This window comes from Mytilus edulis, chromosome 13 (genome assembly GCF_963676685.1).
Source record: "Mytilus edulis chromosome 13, xbMytEdul2.2, whole genome shotgun sequence".
Lineage (NCBI taxonomy): Eukaryota > Metazoa > Mollusca > Bivalvia > Mytilida > Mytilidae > Mytilus > Mytilus edulis.
In genome coordinates, this window is record NC_092356.1 from 73,023,707 (window position 1) to 73,050,583 (window position 26,877).

A 26,877-nucleotide genomic window follows, 5' to 3' on the forward strand; every position below is an offset into this window, starting at 1 on the left:
TTGTTAAAATATATTGCACAGATATATCATGTTTAGGAGGGGTATTTGCGAAAAATAACAGCCGAGAGAATGTAAAATTTCACGAGCCGTAAGTCAAGGGAAATTCATTCTCAAGACTGGTATTTTTCGCAAATACCCCTCAAGAACATCCTATATCTTTTTAATTACACCGAGTGTTAATGTTGAAAAACGCATTGATGATCATGACGTTACAAGCGTCCAGTCGGATTGAGTATTTTTTGCAAATACCACGGCAAAGAGGGTAAAAAAGGCATATCCTTTTTGCAAATACCCCGGCGGCGTTAAAAAATTAACGTTATTCATTTGATAACAGAAAATTGGTGAAAAATACACTGGCTATCAACCAATCAAAACACAGGATTCTTACATAAGGTGTCATTATTCTAAATAGTTCATAAAAAGTTAAAAAAAAAAAGTGTTTGAAGGGAGACGTGGAAATGTGGATCATATAAACGATATTTACCAGACGGAAGTTGAAAACTACCTGCCCTAGGTAGCATGCCTTCAATTCTTTTGTAATCTGGATCTTTGCTATGAATCATATATTCCGGATCTGGCATTCCAGAAAATACACACAATGTTATTTTCATATATTTCATTGCTGAAGAAAATAGATATGAACTGAATTGTGTTTACCTATAAAAAGGTATATTTTAATGTAAGTTGCAAAATAATAAAATATTTATAATATCTATGAGTGTAACATGTAGTTTATATAAGTCAAGAACAATGACTCTCCCGTTTGAAAAATAATGTTAAGAGCAGTTTCCTGATAATGATCTTGAATTAAAACTGCATTTCTTATCAATATTGATTTTTTTCAAATTTTTATGTTAAAACATTGAAGGTGGTATGGGAGTCTAAAATAAAAATGATAGAATTTGTTCATACTTTGCCAAAACGTTGTATCTATTGATATATGGTCAAAAATATAATAAAAATGATAGATGAGGGTCCCGCAGGGTAAAAAACGAGCTGCGACCTCTAGACTTTTAAGAGGCGACTTCCGACCTGAGGAGGGCCTTTTAAAAACAACCTGCGACCTGTAAAATTTGGAAAAACAACGACCTCCGACTGACTTCCGTCCTCTGTGTTTGGAAAAAACAACCTGCGACCTGTACATTTCTCTTAAAAACGACCTCTCGACGAATTTAAAAGCGACCTTGCGACCTGAGGGGGTATCCTGTGGGAGCCTCATAGATCACCGCGCATTTATCAAGCTATAGGTTGTGACAAAATGACACATTTTGTATTGATTATACAGGAAAAAACACCATTTTGGGATTAGAAACTAAACAAAATGATAGAATTGTAAAATAAATTAGAAAAGATAGCTTTCAGACAATGCGGTGAGAATATCAAAAGAAAAGATAAGGTCACCGTACGTTTTTTTCGGCTTAAATACAAAATAGGAAAATTGCATGCAGATTCCTTCAGAAAATGCACTGTTTAAGAGTTACCTCCCCTTAAAATGCCAATCTTAAAGCATTTAAAAACAACAAAAAATAATCTACACTTGTAAATATATTAATATTCATAAGTTATACTCTGATAAATTGTTTTTTTTTAAATGAAATGCACATTAGATATCTGAATTTCTGCATCAAATTTTGCAATACCAATAATAAATTTAAAAGTAGTATATAAACTCGTAGATACAATAGATGTGAATGAACCTAAACTAATTACATATTCATCTTTGAAATGTTCCTTTCATCATTATTATACACCAATACTAATTTATCATCCTATTTATTATTTGTTTTGACAAAAAAAACATAACTGCTAAAACGTTTGAAGAGTATACAAAAACTTGAATATATTTGCATTGTAAAATTATGTATATTCAAAATAAAAAAAACATTGCTATCGATAAATTTTGATAATACATTTGTACTACATACCTCAGTACAGTTCAACATGCTGAAAGCAAGTAAACAATGTAAGTCTATAAATGTAAAATATCTATTTTTCTAAATTTCTGCGGCAGTTGTCCTTCGTAGAATATAAACTTCAACTTGACTCGGACTTCTCTTAAACTGAGTTTATTTTACTGTGTGTATTGTTGTGCGTTTTTTTGCTTTTTTTGGGTTTAGCTAAAAGTATAGGAGGAGGGTTGAGATCTCAAAAAACATGTTTAACCCCGCTGCATTTTTGCGCCTGTCACAAGTCAGGAGCCTCTGGCCTTTGTTAGTTTTGTATGATTTTTATTTTAGTTTCTTGTGTATAATTCGAAATAAGTATGACGTCCATTATCACTGAACTAGTATACATATATGTTTAGGGGGCAGCTGAAGGACGCCTCAAGGTGTATGAGTTTCTCGCTGCATTGGGGACCCATTGATGGACTTTGGCTGTTGTCTGCTCTATGGTCGGGTTGTTGTCTCTTTGACACATTTCCCATTTCCTTTCTCAATTTTATTCAATGCTATCATATTAAAGATAGTCTAACGAACAAAGGCATAACGACATGCAGAATTCGAGAAATGTTGATTGGGAATAACGCATTCATTTGACGTTTAGTAGGAGATTTCTATGTATTTTTCATTAATAATGTTAATATGACAAAAAAAGAGAGGCAGAAAATTACAAAGGCACAATCAAACTCATAATTTAGAGTACCAAGTCCGTCTTAAAATTAAAAACGAAGTGCGCAAATGTGTAGTATCGTGAATAATTCGTAATAGTTAGATTTAGATAATGCGTTTTGGTTAAGGAAAGTTGTCAATATTGGGATGTTCCACTTCTCTATAATATGGAAGTCAATGCTTTATATATTCCATTACAAATATATTCAAAATATTAATTGGGAAAATTACAGATCATCCAACTATACTGGTATCTGAGGAATATTTCTTCAATTTGTCATTTACGGCTATACAGATTGACCGGCATCAGGAAAACTCCAACCTACGCATTTGAATACAACGAAGTATGCGACAAAACTCGTAAAAGGGATCTTTTCAATGAAAGGGACCTTACAAATACATTTTATTCTAGGTTCACTTCCACCTTTTTTTTTTATTTTCAAAGAAAAAATATGAAGGCCAACAGTTTTTCAATTCCATTTTTCAGATAAGCTTTTGAGAGATGTTTTAGGCTACCCAAATATGATAATGATTGACTATCCCTTCTGTATTGTTAGGCCCTCTGTATGTTTCTTTATTGTTGCCTCTCTTTCTGTGCTTATATTTTATTTCATTGCGCTCTAAATATGTCTAATGTGGGGAAGGATCTACATACACTTTAACGCCTTAGACCGCTACCGACGTTTTGTGGACTCGTGTCGTTCAGTGTTTAACTTTCAATGTTATTGTTTTATATACATACTGTTTTTTGTCATTTAATCGTTTAATGTGTTTTTTTGCCATTACATTGTCGATATTGTTAGTGATTTTCTTTGTCAAACGAATGGACTTAAATGCCCTTTAAGGTGTTTTTTTTAAATTGAATATAAAAAAGAAGGTGTGGTATGATTGCCAATGAGACACTTATTCACAACAGACCAAATGACTCAGAAATTAACAACTATAGGTCACTGTACGGCCATCAACAATTAGCTAAGCCCATACCACATAGGCAGCTTAAAAAGGCCCCGAAACGACAATTTTAATCAATTCAAACACCAAATCCATTGTTATATTATAGTTCGTTTCTTTGTGTGTTACATTTTTAAGTTGTGTTTCTGTAGTGTCGTATTTCCCCAGCAGACACAACAACGTTGAATCAGCATTGAATAAACGTCAGATTTCAACGTTGAATTCATGTTGAAAAGTAGTGTTGGATTGAAAATTGATATGACGTTGAAAACATAGCGTTGTTTCAACGTCAGATTTCAACGTTGAAAATAGGTTGAATTTTGGTCTAAATTTGGTCGAGGTTTGTTGAAAACAAGTCGATTGGTGGTTGAATTGTGGTTGTTGTATGTTGAAATCAGGTCGAATGTTGGTTGTTCTGTGGTTAGTGTATGTTGAAATCAGGTCGAATGTTGGTTGATCTGTGGTCAGTGTATGTTGAAATCAGGTCGAATGTTGGTTGAAGTGTGGTTAGTGTATGTTGAAATCCGGTTGAATGTTGGTTGTTCTGTGGTCAGTGTATGTTGAAATCAGGTCGAATGTTTGTTATACTGTGATCAGTGTATGTTGAAAATAGGTTGGATGTGTGCCCAGGTAAACTTTTAATGTGGAAAATGTGGAGAATAGGATGTTGAACAATGGTTGAATTGAGCTTTTTTAACAGCTGAAATTATTACTCTTTATTATATCCATCAATGCCATTTTATGCGTAATAAAACTGTCGTACAACTATATGTTGGTGGTTGGTGTACATGTAGTTTGTAGTTCTGTTGGTATACATTTTTGTGCCTTCACTTTTCTTAATAGACATGATCTTGCTTTACCTATAACTATTATGTTTACACTCAAAATATGTTTGTGACATAACACAGTAGTTATATAACAAGTTACCCACATATGCCCCTTACAATGTTAAACAAACACAATTAATCTGATTACTTAATTTTATTTTTTTTTAAATAGTCCATCTGCTAGACATCTTGTACTGTTGTTCCATATTGTGGTCTCTAATTTTTACATTCGAAAGTTGTTACTACAGCATCTGCAACAGACAAAAAACATATTGTACTATCTTTTACATAACTGGGTTAATTTCATTATGCAGCCCAAATAAAGAACACTAGTGTCATATGAATGATATAGTTATTTCTTTAAATATTTATCAATAGCTATCATGACAGGTTTTTTTTAAACTTGAGTTCAGATAGTAAATAATAAATCAATTTAATAAAAACAAACCTAAAGATTTTAGTAGACAAAGATGCAGGGCCAATTTAAAAGAAAATTGTGACCAAAATCTCACACACTTTTATGTGAAAAAAACAATGGTGTATATTTCAATACTCACCTCTTATTATTTCAATCGGTCAAGCTTGGACACCATAGGCATATTTATTCTTTTTACCCGAGATGTACTTTAAAGACATGGCTTTTTTGGTAAGACATCATCTACAAAAAATACGTTTATCTAATTACAGCATTTTCAAATTATTAATTCCCTCCTGAACTAATAAATAAACACGCTTACAAAATTTGGACATCCAAAACCTTTCATTGGGGACTTTCTGATTTGAATTTTCCTCGGAGATCACTATAATCTATTGTTGTGATCTTACATTTTTTCAATAATTGGTTGAAAAACTTCAAGTCTAATAATTATTATTGTAGAATTACGGGAAGTTTGTCCAGTCGAGAATCAAACATGATTCTGGAATCAGTGGCAGATCCTGAAATTTCATAAGGGGTCCATTGAATGTTTACTAGAGGGAAAGGGGGAGGGGGGCTCAAGTCATGCTTCAGTGATTCATTATATATAATCAACCAATTTTTCCCTCTCAAGGGGGACCACAAGCATTGAGATTTTGACAGTCACTCATCTTGAGATACAATACTGCACCACAATCACCGAGATCTTGACAGTCACTCATCTTGAGATACAATACTGCACCACAAGCACCGAGATCTTGACAGTTACTCATCTTGAGAAACAATAATGCACCACAAACACCAAGATCTTGAAGGTCACTCATCTCGAGAAACAATATATGTCATACTTTACATCTAATGTTTTCATGATCTTTCATCAATAGATACTATCGGCATGGTTGCTAAACTTTGAACCTGTGTTTACATTTTTCTTCAAACTGCAATATATTCCAGTCTTTCGTGATACGTCTTATTTAATTTTCATTTGCATGCATAATGATTAAGTTTAGACATTAAAAATAAAAGAATATTTGTTTTATTTCCTTGACTTTTTTTGTGCTGTAATAATTCAATACGGTCAATTGATAAAGCATCTATTTAGACGTTATCATATAGACCACTTTGAAAATGGACAGATCATTGTGTATTAATTTGTTATGGTCACACATGTTTCTTATCTGCCGTATTGCATTGATAAATCCTCGGAATACATGCTGTGAGTGACATCAATTCTGACCCAGAGAAAAGAATTTGTTTTGAATGTGTTGCAAGGTCAAGAATGCCATGTGTTGTAAATCTTTGACTTGTAATTATATCAGCTTATAAAACATGTAAAAGAACTAGTATGAGATCGCATAGGTGAACTTCAATAATTCTATATTATTATTTGCCAGACGAATATATATTTTTTTTAATTTCAACCGATGTTCCATGATATATTATGACTCCGCGCCCTCCCAGTATCTGCAATGATAGAATTCTTTGCCATACGCTTTTGCTTTAAATTACCAAATCAATGTTCATAAAATCACTCTCCCTTTTCAAGTCTTAACATAATAAGTTGCCGCACCCAATCAATGTACAACATATCGAAAGATCATGGTTTAGCAAAATGTCAACTGTTTATATACTTTGAATAAATGGACATTAAATGTGTCCTATAAACTTTGAGATCATTTCAGATCACGAATCAAGTGCACCAAATACTCGTGTCCTCAAGGTGTCACCAAAGAGGCCTTTGTGAAACAGCATTTTTTCCAGTTCTGGATTAAATCGACATGGAATTTCTATTGAGGAATAACACGGCGAATTGTTCGATTTGCCAGTACTCATGATGTTAATTATATATCCTTGATATCCAAGCACTGGAAAGAGAGAACATGCAGTTAATATAACGCTCTTAAAGAGGAAATTAAAAAAATCTAGAAGTTAAAATTGATACTATAAGTCAGAAGAGCATTATCAACATAAGCTAGGAGTATTTATAGGTTATGGAGATCTGTTTCGAGATCAATTATATATTTTTTTAATTTTGGAAACGAATGAATCGGACTTTTACCTCATTTTTGTGTTGGTATTATTTGGCTCTCAAATCGGAAGAAAAGAAATCTGAAATCTGCATACATTTGGTTAAATGACCTTTTATGGGCTATAGAAGTCAAAATATTATAACATTTTATCCAGTATCGTAAACAAGGCAAAGGGCAGCCAGAACATTTGACAAGAATTCTAAAAAAAACTCACCTAGGTACATCAATGAAATACCAGGCTAAAAATAATGTACTCCAAAAGATTTGTCTTCATAAGATTCACCAATGACACTCAAATTAAAAAACAATTGCGACACAAAATTAAATACAAGTATCATGAGTTGATTAATGCTTTGTGTAAATATTGACGTTAATAAAGGTTATATAAAATTCAGTAATCGTTACCTAGGATAGACACATCTTACACAGCGTTTGGAATATTTTAACATATTAATAGTAACTCAACAGAAAATTAACATCCCACTGATAGTTTGTGCTTACTTCTTGGATGATAAAGGTTTAAATCATCAGTTTGACATACAAACAAGTGGACGTGGCCGGGTACTTGTACATCCCGACAATAACCAAACGTTCACATACAGTGGTTGTAATCACTCAGAGTATATTGGGAAAAAACAGGTTTAATCCATCATTTTCTACATACTAGGTAAAAAACATGTACTAAGTCAGGAATATGAAAGTTGTTATCCATTCGTATGATTTGTTTGAGCTTTTGATTTGTCCATTTGATTAGGAACTTTCCGTTTTGAATTTTCCTCGGAGTTTAGTATTTTTGTGATTTTACTTTTGAAGACACTACAATGGCAGTTCATGTATTTTCCTACATAGATTTGTCCGTAAAAGAACGGCGAAAGATTCAAAAGGGACATTCAAACTCATAAGTCGAAAATAAACTGACAACGCTATGGTTAAAATGAATACTTACCAGAAGGAAGCTGTAAGCTCCCTGGCTTTGGTAATGCTGGTTTGATTGTTTCGAAATCTGGATCATTGCTTCCAATCTTATATTCAGAATTCGGTTTCCAGAAAACACGCTTAATTTTACACTTCATAATTCTAAAAATAAATTTTATACCGTTCAGTTGATGTGGGTCCCTTCAGATGATTTCGATTCTTAGCGTTATGAATTTAGAATGAAAACTACGGTATTGTATTGGTTCATTTATCGACATGTGACTGTATGAAAGTCACATTAAATAAAGACAACAGTAGTATACCACTGTTCAAAAGTCATAAATAGATTTAGAGAAAACAAATCCGGACTACATAAAAAAATACTTTACTAATTATAAAATGTTGCATGTCTAAATATTGTTTTTTTTTAAATAGAATATTTGTATAATCATGTTTAATAGGTAAAGTACAATTAGTGTAGATATATACTTATATTTAAAACGCTAAGCAGTGTTCCGCTTTTCTTGAATCTCGGGCTCTTTTTAATAATTTAAAAAAAAAACAATGCAAATAAACTCATCATAGATACCAGGATTAAAATTTTATATATACGCCAGACGCGCGTTTCGTCTACAAAAGACTCATCAGTGACGTTCGAAGGAAAAAGTGTTTCAAGGGCCAAACGAAGTACGAAGTTGAAGAGCATTGGAGACCGAAAATTCCTCTAGATTTGGTCAAATACAGCTAAGGTAAAAATTCAAAGTTTTGTTAACAGTTTGTAATTATGAAAATATCAATGATAACTCAAGTCAACACAGAATGCTAACTACTGGGCTGGTACGAACTCCAAAAATGAGTTAATTCCAGTCTGGGACTAGTACTTCCTTATGTACTGTTAATTTTGTTCAAACTTATTAATAAACTACTTTTGTATTAGAACGATATGATATAGAAGACACATGAAAACTATGATGCTGTGGTATTTTAGAAATTGATACACTTAATTAAGTAATCAATCGTGAGTGAAACTAGAGGCTCTAAAGAGCCTGTGTCGCCCACCTTGGTATATGTGAATATTAAACAAAGGAAGCAGATGGATTCATGACAAAATTGTGTTTTGGTGATGGTGATGTGTTTGTACATCTTACTTTACTGAACATTCTTGCTGCTTACAATTATCTCTATCTATAATGATCTTGGCAAAGTAGTTTCAGTGCAAAATGTTTTATGAAAATTGTTAAAAATTGACTATAAAGGACAATAACTCCTTAGGGGGTTAATTGACCATTTTGGTCATGTTTACTTATTTTTAGGTCTTACTTTGCTGTACATTATTGCTGTTTACAGTTTATCTCTATCTATAATAATATTCAAGATAATAACAAAAAACGGCAAAATTTCCTTAAAATTACCAATTTAGGGGCAGCAACCCAACAACCGGTTGTTGGGTCAATCTGAAAATTTCAGGGCAGATAGATCTTGACATGAGAAACAATTTAACTCAGTCAGATTTGCTCTAAATGCTTTGATTTTTGAGTTATAAGCCAAAAACTGCATTTTACCCCTATGTTCTATATTTAGCCGTGGCAGCTATCTTGGTTGGATGGCCGGGTCACCGGGCACATTTTTTAAATTACATACCCCAAAGATGATTGTGGCCAAGTTTGGATTAATTTAGCCCAGTAGTTTCAGAGGAGAAGATTTTTGTAAAAGATTACTAAGATTTACGAAAAAGGGTTAAAAATAGACTATAAAGGACAATAACTCCTTAAGGGGTCAATTGACCATTTCGGTCATGTTGACTTATTTGTAGATCTTACTTTGCTGAACATTATTGCTGTTTACAGTTTATCTCTATCTATAATAATATTCAAGATAATAACCAAAAACAGCCAAATTTCCTTAAAATTACCATTTCAGGGGCAGACACCCAACAACGAAATGTCCGATTCATCTGAAAATTTCAGGGCAGATAGATCTTGACCTGATGAACAGTATTACCCCATGTCAGATTTGCTCTAAATGCTTTGGTTTTTTGGGTTATCAGCCAAAAACTGCATTTTACCCCTATGTTCTATTTTTAGCCATGGCGGCCATCTTGGTTGGTCAGGCGGGGCACCAGACACATTTTTTAACTAGATACCCCAATGATGATTATGGCCAAGTTTGGTAAAATTTGGCCCAGTAGTTTCAGAGGAGAAGATTTTTCTAAAAGATTACTAAGATTTACGAAAAATGGTTAAAAATTTACTATAAAGGGCAATAACTCCTTAAGGGGTCAATTGACCATCTCGGTCATGTTGACTTATTTGTAGATCTTACTTTGCTGAACATTATTGCTGTTTACAGTTTATCTCTATCTATAATAATATTTAAGATAATAACCAAAAACAGCAGAATTTCCTTAAAATTACCAGTTCAGGGGCATCAACCCAACAACGAAAGCGTCAGATTTGCTCTAAATGCTTTGGTTTTTGAGTTATAAGCCAAAAACTGCATTTTACCCCTATGTTCTATTTTTAGCCATGGCGGCCATCTTGGTTGATTGGCCGGGTCACCAGACACATTTTTTAAACTAGATACCCCAATGATGCTTGTGGCCAAGTTTGGTTAAATTTGGCCTAAAAGTTTCAGAGGAGAAGATTTTTGTAAAAGATTACTAAGATTTACGAAAAAGGGTTGAAAATAGACTATAAAGGACAATAACTCCTTAAGGGGTCAACTGACCATTTCGGTCATGTTGACTTATTTGTAGATCTTACTTTGCTGAACATTATTGCTGTTTACAGTTTATCTCTATCTATAATAATATTCAAGATTATAACCAAAAACAGCAAAATTTCCTTAAAATTACCATTTCAGGGGCAGAAACCCAACAACGAAATGTCTGATTCATCTGAAAATTTCAGGGCAGATAGATCTTGACCTGATGAACAATATTACCCACGTCAGATTTGCTCTTAATGCTTTGGTTTTTGAGTTATAAGCCAAAAACTGCATTTTACCCCTATGTTCTATTTTTAGCCATGGTGGCCATTTTGGTTGATCAGGCGGGTCACCAGACACATTTTTTAACTAGATACCCCAATCATGATTATGGTTAAGTTTGGTAAAATTTGGCCCAGTAGTTTCAGAGGAGAAGATTTTTCTAAAAGATAACTAAGATTTACGAAAAATGGTTAAAAATTGACTATAAAGGGCAATAACTCCTAAAGTGGTCAACTGACCATTTTGGTCATGAAGACTTATTTGTAGATCTTACTTTGATGAACATTATTGCTGTTTACAGTTTATCTCTATCTATAATAATATTCAAGATAATAACCAAAAACAGCAGAATTTCCTTAAAATTACCAGTTCAGGGGCATCAACCCAACAACGAAATGTCCGATTCATCTGAAAATTTCAGGGCAGATAGATCTTGACCTGATGAACAATATTACCCCCGTCCGATTTGCTCTAAATGCTTTAGTTTTTGAGTTATATGCCAAAAACTGCATTTTACCCCTATGTTCTATTTTTAGCCATGACGGCCATCTTGGTTGATTGGCCGGGTCACCGGACACATTTTTTAAACTAGATACCCCAATGATGATTGTGGCCAAGTTTGGTTAAATTTGGCCCAGTAGATTCAGAGGAGAAGATTTTTGTAAAAGTTAACGCAGGACGACGCCGGACGACGACGGACGACGCCGGACGCCGGACGCCAAGTGATGAGAAAAGCTCACTGTGCCTTTCGGCCAGGTGAGTTAATATAAATGGCTGATGTACACATTAAATATCAGAGGAGTGTTATGATAAAATTCAATAAATGGGAAAGTATATATTATCAAGGCGCACGACTAATTATTTCTATTTGAACATGATATTGAACTTATTTATAAAGTTTTAATATTACATAATGCCTGTACAATCCATATTGTAAAATATTATTTATTAAATAATTATGAAAATATATAAACAGCGTTACCTAAAAGCACAAATTTACGAATCGAACAGTAGTGTTATATTAAGTCAGATGTTTTGCTGATCATGACGAGGATGTTGCATGTATATTGATGTTTTAACCTTTGAAATGCTCCCTTCGTTAACTGATTGCACCACTATTTGTCATATATTATTTACTATTTTAGCAATTCAACAATTTAGTATTGTACATCTAGTTAGAGATACACAACTCTTTTATAGTAAGAAATATTAAACAAAACTCCACAAAATCCACATTAATAAAATTAACACTATCAATTACCTCGATTTCACCTCATGGAAAGTAAACAATGATCGTCTCAAAGTGTATAACTTTATTTATAGATTTTCGTTATTATGCATGGCTGCAGAAACTTTCATATGTACTATTCTAGCTAACTTTGAAACTACTATATACCGACTTAAACTAAGTTATTTGTTGATAATATGTTGTAGATGAACGATGATCAATTAAACGACAGCAACATAAATCACTGCCCAATAGGAGCAGGTGCATATAACATGTATAATATTGTATTAAAAGGCAACGTAATGCTATAATACATGTGTAGAAAGGCTCATGGATGAATTATGTCATGTTTAAGTGGACAATAGATTACTACTGTCCAATAAGGAAACTTACAAAGAAGAGCAGTAAAAATGTAATTTATTGATGAAAATTGAAAACAGCTATTCAAAGTAGTACAAAAAATAAAGATAAAGGAAAAAATGTTTTTAAAAAGATTTGTTTTTATGTAATAGATATATACTATATGTCTCTATGTAAGTGTCTCTTTGACTCCTGGTCGAATCCCGATCTTGGATCTTGGCCCGATCTTGGATCTTGATCACCATATACCATATTCCTTAATTCCTCATCAAATTCACCCTTGTTAAACAGCAAGTTTTCAAGATCTGGATTATATCCACGCGGAACTTCAATCATAGACAAGCGTTCCTTTATTTTCTTTTTACCAGGTGGCATGATAAAAATCATATAACCTCGATATCCAAGAGCTGAAACAAGATATCGATGCGACTTGTAGATTACATCCATAGTTATATCCCCTTACACAAGATATCGATGCGACAAGTAGATTATATACATAGTTATCTCCCCTTACACGAGATATCGATGCGACTAGTAGATTATATACATAGTTATCTCCCCTTACACAAGATATCGATGCGACTAGTAGATTATATACATAGTAATCTCCCCTTACAAAAGATATCGATACGACTAGTATATTATATACATAGTTAACTCCCCTTTATACACAAGATATCGATACGACTAGTAGATTATATACATAGTTATATCCCCTTAAACAAGATATCGATGTCACTTGTAGATTATATACATAGTAATCTCCCCTTACAAAAGATATCGATACGACTAGTATATTATATACATAGTTAACTCCCCTTACACAATATATCGATACGGCTAGTAGATTATATACATACAATATAATATGTAAAAAAGTTCTAGGATTTCGTTTCCATAAAAAATAAACGTTTCCTCAATTAATTCATCGATTGATTTGGTTTCCAAGTAAGCTTTACATGCTGGTTGTAAAGCACGTACAGTGCGATGGAATCATTGTTAATTCATTTGTTTATGATATGTTAAAATATATTAATTTATGCATTGCTTTAGAATTACGAAAAGTATTGTCTTACATCATGTCGATATCATACAACGTCATGTGTTTCGCTGTCGGACATGACGTCTTTCCGCTAAATCGTTTGGATGTGTACTGATTGATACTTAAGACTGGTTTCTTTCACTGCAAGTACTCATGGATCGGAACTTCTTTTGGTTTTTTTCCATTTTTGTTTTTGTTTGGTTCACTTGAATTTGAATCAAGCCATTTTTAACTGTTTTAAAGACTGTTCTTATGTAACTTTGTTACACCATTATTCTAGGTTAACAAATTAGTTTAGCTCTCATTGTCATGTTGAACCCCATGTATACTTGTGTATGTATCAGTCAGATGCATGTTATTCCGCGGTTACCGTTGGTTACAGTTAATCTTATTTGTTTTTCGATTATTGTTTTGTTATAAATCAGGTCATTTTCTTTTTCGTTTTATTGAATTCGATGACCTTTATGAGCCATTGAAGTCTCTTATTAAAAGTTGGTGATATTGGGCAAAATAGTTTACCCTATATATTAAGAAAACCACTCAAGGAATCTGAACATCCGAAAAAAAAAATTCTAAACATAAATTTTACATACTAAAGTAGAAAGTTTTTTATGTAATGTTTTGTGGATTAATTTGTCTCTTCGTAGTCTATGAATTTGAGCCATTGTGTAGTTAGTTTATCTCGAATTTTGCAAATGTCCAATTGGTCACTGTTCATCATGTTTTACTTACTTAAATGTCATGTTAAAAAAAAATTACCAGAATGTAGATGGACACTACCTTCCTCTGGTAACATGGATTTGATTCTATTGTAATCAGGATCTTTACTTTCAATATTATATTCAGGATCTGGCATTCCAGAAAACATACACAACAATACTTTCATATATTCCATTTCTAAGAAAAGATAGAAATGATCTGAATTATTCGTTTGTGTATTCGAGAGTAATTATAAGTTATTTGCTTTAATTGTGCAAAATAAAATGTGTGCAATGAAAAAAGTTTCATTCGTAATTCTGCTGACAAAGCCAATTGTATAATGATCGAGTTTTCTCGGAAATGCTTGAAGCTAAATATAAAAAAAAGAAGATATATCCAAAACTGTGTATGATAATATTAATAATTCTTTCATTTTATACTCTATATAATGCAAAACAGACATTTACAGATATACAAATTAATTTAAACTTTTCAATTGTCAACTTCCCATTTCTCATATTATATTGCGTTTACAAATATGTATTACTACGTTACGCTTGTACATATGAAAAAAAGATGTGGTGTAATTGCCAATGAGACAACTGTCCACAAAAGACCAAAATGACACAGACATTAACAACTATAGGTCACCGTACGGCCTTCAACAATGAGCAAAGCCCATACCGCATAGTCAGATATAAATTGCCCCGATAAGACAATGTAAAACAATTCAAACGAGAAAACTAACGGCCTTATTTATATAAAAAAATGAACGAAAAACAAATATGTAACACATAAACAAACGACAACCACTGAATTACAGGCTCCTGACTTGGGACAGGCACATACTTGTGGCGGGGATAAACATGTTAGCGGTCTCCCCACCCTCTCCATAACCTTGGACAGTGGTATAACAGTACAACATAAGAATGAACTATAAAAATCAGTTGAAAAAGGTTTAAATCATCAGTTTGACATACAAACAAGTGGACGTGGCCGGGTACTTGTACATCCCGACAAAAAAGACACTAGGAACAGATCTGACATCCAACATCCAATGGATTTAGTGTAAAGACGTCAATGTTCAAATGTTCCCATTACATTGACTTCATTCAAAAGATCTTATTACACCAAAAAAAACTTAATTATTAGGAAGAACCATGTTCTGCTCATACGAACATAAAGATTGTCTTATAAATGCGTAAAATAAAACAAAAACTAATGTGGGATGATGAATTGCGCGCATCATTATTAGGAGAAATTACTAGTGCTGAAAGAGAAATTACAATTTTTTTACGGTCACCATTACAAATATGATGATTGATATGGTGTGTCTGTCTACACTAACTAGCGCAATGTTTTCGATCTTTATATACCAGAATAGTCTTCTTATTTAGAAGTCCACCAATTGTGATGTTTTATAGAGTTAAGATTCGCTTTGCTTATGGCCCATTAAATTGTAGCAGAAAACGATTACTCTAGCCTGTCGAGGCTACTTAATTTGTTTCTCTTGCAGTTTTCGGTTTTTTTTTTAATTACTCTAAGCGCTTTACTTGTTAAAACAAATATACACAAGTTCGTATAAAAAGGAACATAACTTCAAACTTCATTTACTTGGATAAAAATGACTTTAAATAATTATAGAAGAATAAGTAAAAATCTCAATACTTGTTATCTTAACTGAATATTTCTAAAATTCCTGAATACTACTACTGTTTTGCATTTAAAAATAAGTTGCTAAAATACATCGGCTTATATAAAAAAAAAAGTATTTAAAAAAAAAGGTTGATATGAGTTCTTAGTTATAAAGCTTTAAATTGATTCATATAACCCATAGGTAAATACTGTCAAGGCAACGCAAAGCCTGAATAGGTTTTCCATCTGTATATATTCAAAACACTCCATGAATTTATAAAATATCAATGGAGTATAATGTTAACAGATTCTAATAAAAGGGTTTTTATTCTCCGTTTCCGTCTTCCTCTTTTAGTTATGATTGGTTGATTAATTGATGGATTTTTGTTGGTTTTTTATTGTTCAATATAGTTCGTAAAATTATTCTTTCATCTTTGACATGCTCCTTCTATGTTTTATGTTTATGTGTATAAAACGATATAAAATAACACATGATATATTTATAATTTTAAACGATGTAATTTGAGGTCAGTCAGACGCCTGCTTTAGAATACATATCATCTTGATAATTATAATCTGTACCCTGATAAAAATAATTTCATTGATATCTACATTAATGATGAAAGTGAACTAAATACTTACTTCTATTTCTGCCTCTGGTACGTAAACAAAGGTCATCTCAAAGTGTAAATGTGCGTAATTTCAGTTTGTATTACAGTTGTCTTTCGTAGAATGTCAATAAAAACATAATCTTACTGCCTTGAATATATTCAGACAGCATGGTCAATGATGGTTAACTAATGAGTTTTACATATATGTCAGAAGAGGATTATTTGGCTAAACCTTGTACACCTCTATGGAACGCACACATGTTTCATGTTTTATTTTTCTACATTGAATCGATACAATTGCTGGGAATTGTCAGTATTGCTTTTGCATACATATCTGTACAATGTTTTAAAGGATATTAGAAGATTTAGTTAATTTACTTGAAATGTTAACGATTTTGAGTTTCATTACTATACACACAATCATTACCAGATGCCAACAAGTTATGAAATTAATGCTAGTACAAATAAATCTATGATCTTGATAAGAGCACTTTCTGGGGGTCTCAGAAGAGGTAATTAGGAAATTAGGAAATCGCATGCTTATTCTCGCTATATTAGGTTGCAATTTTTCTAGTTACAAAATGCTAACAAGCTACAAGTTCAACCTGGTTTACAGTTTAAAAATTTGGATTCCGTACTGGATGTGAAAAGAAGAGTTTTACCTTCTCCTAATTTTATAATTATTCACTGTAGAGATAATGATTTGACAGTTTTAGAATTGACAAGGAAGGGTTTTATAGAAAATGTCAAATGTTGTATCCTACGTTAACGTCAAAAATTTGTAATAGAAAAAGGGGTAAAGCTGTTTGTCATGAGAATATTAGGGTAAGTGAAGTGTCTTCATACAGAAGAGATGGAACTCATTTATCACAAACTGGAAATAAGGTTTTCCTAAATATATACAACGGGGTTTGAGTCTTTTCTACGCACAACAAAATCAACTTTTCCAATGCTTTGATAATGACATTTTGTGGAGGTGAGAACACAATACTGGGCAATTAGATTAAGAAAATATGCAGTACTTTATGAGAAAACACAAAAGGCGCAATACATGTCTATGATGATTCATTAAAAAAAACATTATAATTAATAACAAATACTTTATTAAAGTCTCACTTCTAAAAACAAAAATTTAGTATAAAACACAATATAATAAAAAGAGTCATGCGAATACATGTGACGCCCGTCAAGCAAAAACAAACCTTATCGCATTTGACGTCGATATCGGTAGTTAACGCTAGAAGGTAACGTACGACAAACCGATAAATTTCACGTTGGAATTGAGATATTGTTTACTTGACGTTCTAATGCGTGTGTCTAATGGTACATTCTTTCTGTAAAAATACCGTATTATTTACGATCCGAAATTTAAACAGAATGATTTGAATTTTGTGATAAAGTTCATTTAAAACCTTTCATCTTCTTGTTTGTGTGTCCAATGTATATGTCTTTTTTGTTTTTTAAAAGTACAAATATTAAAACAAACAAAAATACCAAACAAACAAAAGAAAAGAAACACAAAGTTTGTCTCATAGTACCACGATATCTAAATGTTGCAATACATTAAATGTATTTTCTTCTATACTATATATAAACAATGACAAATCTGAAATATTTACGAAAAAACACTATTAGTTATTTTCCAAAGCTAGATTACTATTCTATTTTTGATACGTCCAAATTGTTGTATGAACACAAAAAATGATTTAACATATGGCGGGAAATAATGCATGCTATGGCGGGAATTTGTGCATGGCTAATTTCACGAGAGCGTTTGCTTAAAGAAATCCAATATGGCAGAGAAGAAGGCCTGTCTGAATGTTTTCGTCTTTTTAACCACGCTCTAAAAGAAAGAACTACATGTATTGTACTTTACAATAATGGAAATTGAGGTATGTATTATATGCAAAATCCGTTATCGGATGATAATAATCATTTACTTCTGCATTAGAAAAATAATAAATCGATTTCATGAAAACATTCTGCAAGTATTTTATAATATCACAAGGTTTGCAGTGCATCTTAAACTGTTATTATATAAAATGTGCACAAATAAATATCAGTTCATAATGTTTTACCCTTTTGAAGTTAAGTCGAATCACCAAGAGGGCCGGTCACTCATTATCAAAGTGATAAGGGGCTGCAATGATGTATCGGGACACATGAAAAAAATGAAATAAAAAAAAATGTCAATAAACTAAAAGAATAAGTGTTGTTGCTATTAATGTTTTTCCTTTACTTTTTCTGCAAGTATGCAAACTTTACTTTTTCGAATCGTTTCTTTCGGTCACTAATTCCTTTATTCTTCAAGTAATACTTTGAGTAATGCACTACCCACTGAGTGATTCCCCTACATAAGATGAACAGTCTGTGTTCTATATAGGCCCTTCATAATCAAACCAACAAAGAAAGGAAGACAAACCATCAGAACACAAGTTATTAGAATTACGTAATGATAGAGGGTTGTGCCGATTCGAAAATTGTTTGAAGAACAATTCTGGATTTATACACGAGACTATTTCAGCTGGTTGATCACTGTTACAATGTTGTCAAATATATGTTTTATATATAGCAGTCATAAATCACAGTTCAAAAACTTTTTATTGATTATGAATAAAAGAGATTAGGGATATATTTTGACTAACAATTATCTAATTTTGTTTAAAATAAATACTCTGGTCTATAAAGTGCAAAAGGTGATACCACGACTACTAAACAGACACATTTTTAATTGAAGTTAGTGTTTTAAATGAATCAAAGTCATTTAATGTAACACCCGTAGTAAAGCTCTTTAAAACTATTTGTAAGACCAGGCGCTTTGATTTGGCGCCCAAATAATCTTACATTTGCGCTAAAAGAAAACATTTTATTTTCGACAAAATACGGGTAAACCGTTTAAAAATAGTTTCATTCGAAAGATACTTTTAATAATAACTTTAAAACACTTTTTTTTTTTACTGCATATTAAAAATATTCCTCCCAGTAAAATCAGTCATCGTAACCATAATACAAGCACTATTTACTGATACATTTATAAGAAGAGACTTTTCCTAATAATGTTAAAACACAGACTCAGTTCTGTTACTATATAACGAGAGAATAAACTTTGAGCTGAAATAAAGCAGTATACACACTGGATCAAAACCAAACATTTTGTTTGTATCACAAGACGTGTAAGCAAAGGCTCGAATGAACTCGTGTCCACTGGATAACATATGCGTGGTCATAAAAAATTACAGATTTATTTCCTCTATATACAAATACGAAGATGTGGTTTGATTGCAAATGAGACAACTATCCACCAAAGTTCAAATGAAGAGGACGAAAGCTAACATAGATAACCGTACGGCATTAAAACAAATATTGGCTTTTATAAAATGCGCCCGATAAGATCGGGTTTACAATCATATCATACACTTTCAATGGTATTTGTTTACGCTATGTAAAAACAGAAACTCACAAAATATAATGTCGTATTTTGATTTTGATCAATATGATGCTGGAAATAATAAAATAATCTTTAAAGACGGGGCAATAAATAATTGAAACCAGTGAAGCTTAACAAATGTAAAGTCAGGCCACATCAAATAATTTTGTTGTTATTCAGATTTACAAATGTTCTTATAAGGGATATCTAGGCGAAACGTTTTATTATAATCCATACAAGTAGTCGATATTGATGACGAACATGAACAGATTGAGAATTTGCACAAGAGATACATTGGCATTGTTCTTAGTTAGAGAAAAAAGTGTTCATCTGTTATTTTTCGTATATAATAATTTAATTTAGCTTACATTTTTGTTTGTTTGGTAAACACTTTTAAAATGAATAAATGTTTATTGCAGGATTTAGATGAAATTTATCGGGAATATCTACATGTACCACCAAATAACTTCAATGATGAATACAATGATAATATTAATGATAATGAAAACAAGAACTTGAAGACACAGAACCTGTCGAACATATATCCGAGACTGATGAAATTGCACAAGCAGCTGCAGCTTTCGTTCAACATCAAAATGGAGATAATATATGTATAAACAATGAAGATTTGAATATGGCCAAAATAACTGGAGATTGTGGTTGTCTTGCAAAATGTATAAACCAATTTGAACAAGATGAAATAATAACTCACATACTTTCTATGCGTGAACTACCAAAAGAAGGTAAAGACATGTACTTAATGGGTAAATTGAAATCAAAAGGAGTCGATAAATCCCGTTCAAGATATGGAGAGCGAAAGCGAACTAGATATACTTATACCTTTGACGACAGAGAGGTTTGTCGCGATTTATTTCTTCTTACTCATGATATTGGAGAGTCCTATTTAAAGTCTTTGCTCAAACACATGAATACTAATGGTATTGCTCCACGAAAACATGGAAATTGCAATAGACGTCCGAAAAATGCATTTTCATTTGAGGAAATTTCAAATATAGTACAATACTTGAAATATTATGCTCGTCTGCATGGTTTACCACAAGCTGCCCCACCTAACAGATATGGAGAGCGAAAGCGAACTAGATATACTTATACCTTTGACGACAGAGAGGTTTGTCGCGATGTATTTCTTCTTACTCATGATATTGGAGAGTCCTATTTAAATTCTTTGCTCAAACACATGAATACTAATGGTATTGCTCCACGAAAACATGGAAATTGCAATAGACGTCCGAAAAATGCATTTTCATTTGAGGAAATTTCAAATATAGTACAATACTTGAAATATTATGCTCGTCTGCATGGTTTACCACAAGCTGCCCCACCTAACAGACATGACTCAGAACCTCATGTTTTGTTACCTACGTGTGAATCAAAACAGTCTGTGTTTGACACATATATATCAGCATGTCAGGCAGATGGAACTAGAAGTGTCCACTTAACAACATTCAAAAATGTCCGGTCGTCTTGCTGTCCGCACATACGATTCGCGTCTTTACATTCTGATGTGTGTAATACTTGTAAAAGGTTACGAGAATCTGTCACTCTAGCACAAACCGAGGAGGACAAAATTGAAACATCCCAAAATTACATATCCCATATTGAAGCTGCAAGTAGAGAACGAGAGCTGTACAACGGATGGTTGTCAAAATCGCGCGACGAGTTTAGTAACTATAATCAAGGACAGGTTTTAAAGAATGTTCACTATACAATTGATTTTGCTCAAAGTATTAGTTTGCCACATCATACCGATCAAGTCGGTCAACTGTATTTTTTATCCGGTAGAAAGATCTAGAAAGGTTAAAGTTTTTGGGGTATGCATTGAAGGAAAACGGAAACAGTATAACTATTTGGTTGATGAAGATGAGGGAATATTAAAAGTTGTGCCGATACAAAGGGTCCAAACGCAACAATTTCCATGTTTGACCATGCTGTTGAGTGTTATGGTCTGAATGAGTCTGAATGTGGAATCCATTGTGATAATTGTTCAGGTACGTTACTTTCACTTATATTTCAGTACATTGATTTTTTTTATTTTTAAACTCTTAACCAATATAAAAATAATACCAATTAGCAATATACGACCTCAAAATTGTTTGCGATCGGATAATTAGGAGATGTGGTATGAATGTAAATAAGACAACTATCCATTGAAGTTCAAATAAAGTGGATGTAAGAATTTATAGGACAACACACGTACTTCAACAATGAGAAAACTCCATACCGCACAGTCGGCTATAAAAGACCCCGATACAAAGAATATAAAACAACACAACTTAAAAAATTAATATGTTCCATTTAAAAAAAAAGAAATTCTTCGTCTTGCAATTTAAATTTTGAATATTGAGCAACACGAACCTCATGAAAAACCGAAAGTGCTATGGGAGTATTTGGTGATCATGCTATTCAATACATTTGTTCTAATTAAGATAAAACTAAGCAATTTAGAGGAATTAAATTGAAAATAAAACTACCAATTTAATGAAGCGTAAATATATTTTACACCCAACAAATAAAAGTAGTTTAATACTTGTTGTTTTATTGTTGGAGAAAACAAAAATCGATATATGACTGGTTATCTTGCTTGGCGTGTGCTAACTGGACAACATCAGAAAATAAGCCTAATGATGCAGTTTCCTGGTCATACAAAATGTTTGGTAGACGCTGGATTTGGTCAAGCTAAAAAAACTGTTCCGCCGATCAAACTGTGATACTGTTTCTCATTTAGCGGACATATTCCGAAAATCATCATCATCAAATGAAGTTGTTCAGTATAAATAAAGGCAACAGTAGTATACCGCTGTTCAAAACTCATAAATCCAGGGACAAAAAACAAAATCGGGGTAACAAACTAAAACCGAGGGAAACGCATTAAATATAAGAGGAGAACAACGACATAACACACACAGAAACGGACCAAGCATCAGACAAAACACCACGAGAATAACAAATATAACAAGAAAACCAAATACATGAATTTGGGATAGACAAGTACCGTGCCACGTCTGATCTCAATATCTCAAAAATAAGAGAAAACACAAACGACTCAACGTTAAAATGCAACACACACTCAGAAACGAACAATAATATAACAATGGCCATCTTCCTGACTTGGCACAGGACACTTTTAAAGGGGAATAAAAGTGGTGGGTTGAACCTGGTTTTGTGGCATGCCAAACCTCGCACTTTAATGGCAAAGTTAAATATAACATTGAAATGACAACATAATATTTCAGAACTACAATACAAATAAATAGGAGAACATATTAGACAAAGAAAAACATGATTAATAGATAACAAAAAGCATCAGGTTTAAAATTCAATACGCCAAGATCGAAAGTGAAAAAAGTACAAAGTTGTACAGCACTGGAGATAAAAAGTTGAAAAGGTTTCGCCAAATACGGCATTGTTTTTATGCCCGGGATAAGAACATTTTTATTATATAGAACAATTCATGCTATTGCAAACAGTAAATTTTATCAAATGAATATGAAAGAGATATACATAAAGAAACTGAAGTATTAACTAATTACAGAAAACTAAACCCGAATACATAACGCCCAGATATAAAAGATAACCAAGAAAACAATGAAATAACCTGGCAATGGAGAGATTAGAAATCTTTTTTATCTGCGTTGTTTAAACCTGTTCCAGGTATCAGAAAGTATCATCATTTCGTCTTCCGTCATGACAAACCGGGTATTGTTATCGTTAAAGAAAAATGCGTTGGGATTGAAAAAGAAATAAACATTCTTCGCCGTCCCTTAGAAGAGTTCGATCCGTTGGATCGTCCTGAAGTTATTCCTGCAGCCGGACTTTCACGTACCAGGCATGAATATCTATATTCAAAAGTCCGTCCATATGCTAGAAAGGAATATCAGGCTGCATTTTGTCAAGCACCAGGAGAAGAGTAAACTTTTGAATGTCAACTGAAACTTAAATCGACGTCAAGTACATTATTCCAACGTTATACTGATTTGTATTTACGTTAGAACAAATTTGTATATGTTATTAAAATTAAAATTTCTCAACTAGTTTTCAAACGATCGTTGTCAAATTTTTTACATTGGATTGGCATTAGTATTTTCTGTTGACGTAATATAAAATCTTATAATACATAATTTTTGCCATAAGGGTCGATTTTGCTTGTCGGGCGTCATGTATATTTCATATATAACATATATCAACATACCTAGCATAACACATCATATATTCAGTCATTACGAGTATAAAATACACGTTTTCTTTACAAGTACTTCATGGACGATTCTGGCTGTGAAATAGTAAATTGTATCGTCATGAAACATAAACTAAATTTGTTCCTCATTACACAAATTATTAAAAAAACTTTCTACTTTAACTATACTGTTCGCAAATCTGCATAGTCTGCACATTCTAACAATACATGCTCGCATCCACAATTACATCTTAAAATGATTATGATTGTCCTCTAGTTCTTAGAGTTTATTTAGGTACTTGATCCTGTTTACTAAACACTATTGTTCGCAAGCCTTCATCGAATTTGCCTTTATCAAACAGTAATTGTTCCATTTGTATATTACATTTTTATCCTAGAATAGCATGAACAGCACGCTAAAAGGGAAGGCCGTTTCATCTCAACAACATATCCAATATAGCCTAGCACTGGAAAGATAGAAAGCATAAACTAAAGAGTAAATAAACCGGTATAGTATATGTTTTCCAAACGTAGGTGATCTTTAATCATCATTGAAAATAACAAAATGAAGTTAAACACGTTAACCCATTTTTAATATTCAAATCAATGTAAAATAAGCACCAAGGAGATGCCCGCGATATGAAAAGCGTATTCTGATGTTCATAAATTACTCGTTTAAAGCTTTTGTATCAGATTCAATATTTTTGTTTTTCGATTTATTCTGTATTACTGTTGATGATTTAACTTGTATGATATATGAAACCAATATAACCAATATATGGTCTTTTGTAAAAAGGATTTTATAAAAAGTTCATAAAAAGGCAAAATGTGTGTGTGTGTGGGGGGGGGGCAGACATAGACATGTGGATCATATAAACAATATTTACCAGACGGAAGTTGAAAACTACCTGCCGTAGGTAGCAGGCCTTCAATTCTTTTGTTATCGGGATCTTTGCTATGGATCATATATTCCGGATCTGGCATTCCAGAAAATACACACAATGTTATTTTCATATATTTCATTGCTGAAGAAAAACAATATGATCTGAATTATTTTTGCATATAAAAAAGTATATTTTAATGTGAGTTGCAAAAATATTAAATATTTATTATTGTGACATATATGTAGAACAATTTAAAATCAACAGCAATATGATTCCACATAAAGTCGGAAAATGTTATTTTCGTTATTTAATTTTATATTCTACGAATAATATATCAGCTTAAGTATTCGTTTTTGTAGTTCATAAATTCAAGAGCAATGACTCTTTCTTTGAAACATAATGTTGGCAGTTGTTTCCTGACAATGGTCTTGAAGTAAAATTGCATTTTTTATCATTTTTTTTCAAATTCTAATTTTAACACATTGAAATAATCTGTCTTGCACTATATACTGTTTTACAATATGCTATCCTAACAACATTAGCCTAAATGTCCATGTGTTTTAGTTATCCTTTGTCCACGGAGAATATTTAATAGAATATATATAAATGAAACATTACATATTTTAATGATATAACTATAATTATATACCTATATCGAGTTATTTTCTTTCAGAACGACAGGTCATTCTTTTTCAGAATCAACCCGGACGATACCATGTTTCATTGAAATATGCTCAAAGGCATAAAAAAATGACCTGTGTGAGGTCATTATTTTCCTTGATAAACATGCACATGATGCAATCTATGATTTACTTCAAAACTTAATTCGTCTAACAGTTTTTTGTTGCCGATTTGGAAATTTATTTTTTAAAGTTCAATCGATGATAGGTGTAGAAACCGTCATTGTAGTCCCGCATTTTAATTTTAGAAACAAATAACGTGAAGTACGTGAAGTTTCGTTAATTTATCGCTACAATAAAGAAACGTTATCATATATGTCAGATAAATTTTAATGTAGACTTTCATAAAATAAATCCAGATTTAACATATTCGTGTGTACGATTTTGAAAATCTTATTAAGTCAAACTGAATAGGTTGATTGATTTTTGGTTGCTTGCTTAACGTCCAGTGGTAAAGATTTCATGCATGTTCAGAACGATACACACTGAATAGGAAACCATACTGTGACCTACATGTATTTATATTCGTCTTCGTGTCAGTTCTTAACTATTTAAAATTTATGTATACCTTTTTCTCTATCAAATGATCAACTAATAAGATAATCTTATATTCTATTGAATAACATTAACGTAACTCACGAAAGGGTCGGGTGCGGACTGGAGGGTATATAATTAGCACATACTTACAACTTCTCGTCCAATCAAATTGCTTGAATTTGCCTCCTAATTTTCATAGTACATACTTTTTCCGTGTACTAAGTAACTACGCATGAATGACCACCAGGGTAAGAGTTCATTGTATTGTAATCAAGATATTAGAACAAAAATTGCTACTGGCTATTTTGAAATAAATGATGTGTTCCAAATTTAACTAAATAGTTTGTAATTAGTTTTCAAACAGATTTTTAACATCCTACTAATCAATCTTTTGATCTAAATTTTGTTTTGACAATTAAAAAAGTTTCTTTCATTTAAATAAAGAGTAATAATAATGGTGCTTTATAACTTGATTAAAGTACAACCAAATCTTAAATGTGTAATCCTTTATCTTCCATGCAATTACTTTGTACACAAAAAGAGTCAACCATGAATCTTTTGAAAGGAAATTATTAATAAAGCAATTTGATATATTTAGTCATAAATTGGTCGATAATTGGTTGCCTAATGTCCAGTGACAAATATTTCATGCATATAAACTATCCACTAGACTACCTACGGATACATACCAGGGGCAGATCTAGCCATTTTTAAAAGGTGTTTCAACCAAAGATGTGGGAGGGGGATCCAACTGTTTGTGATAGTTTTAGGTTTTATGTGAAACAAAAAAAAATATTTTCAAGAATGTAAAGCTTTCACTGCAATTTAAGAATTGTCTGCTCTT

General features: G+C 32.3%; 1 protein-coding gene and 1 pseudogene across 2 annotated transcripts; one reads left to right on the forward strand and one right to left on the reverse strand.

The window, feature by feature from the left end:
• Nucleotides 1-12,363: 12,363 nt before the first annotated feature.
• LOC139501828 (uncharacterized) lies at nucleotides 12,364-23,969 on the reverse strand. 2 transcript variants are annotated; one of them, XM_071291051.1, is made up of 3 exons: nucleotides 23,948-23,969; nucleotides 14,125-14,262; nucleotides 12,364-12,730 (listed from the first exon to the last, which is right to left on the reverse strand). In XM_071291051.1, exons 1-3 carry the CDS (start codon nucleotides 23,952-23,954, stop codon nucleotides 12,483-12,485), a joined length of 393 nt encoding a protein of 130 aa, XP_071147152.1. In that variant the 5' UTR covers nucleotides 23,955-23,969; the 3' UTR covers nucleotides 12,364-12,482. The 2 variants fall into 2 exon arrangements, with proteins under 2 accessions (XP_071147152.1, XP_071147153.1); XM_071291052.1 differs by lacking the exon at nucleotides 23,948-23,969 and adding an exon at nucleotides 16,342-16,482.
• On the forward strand, nucleotides 20,372-23,695 carry LOC139501851 (uncharacterized; annotated as a pseudogene).
• Nucleotides 23,970-26,877: the final 2,908 nt, after the last annotated feature.

What these genes read in the sequence shown, in the direction of transcription:
- LOC139501828 (XM_071291051.1), bottom strand. An exon ending in TAGTGTCCATCTACATTCTG is followed by an intron (nt 12,731 to 14,124) that starts GTAATTTTTTTT and finishes ATCTTGTTTCAG; the next exon opens with CTCTTGGATATCGAGGTTAT.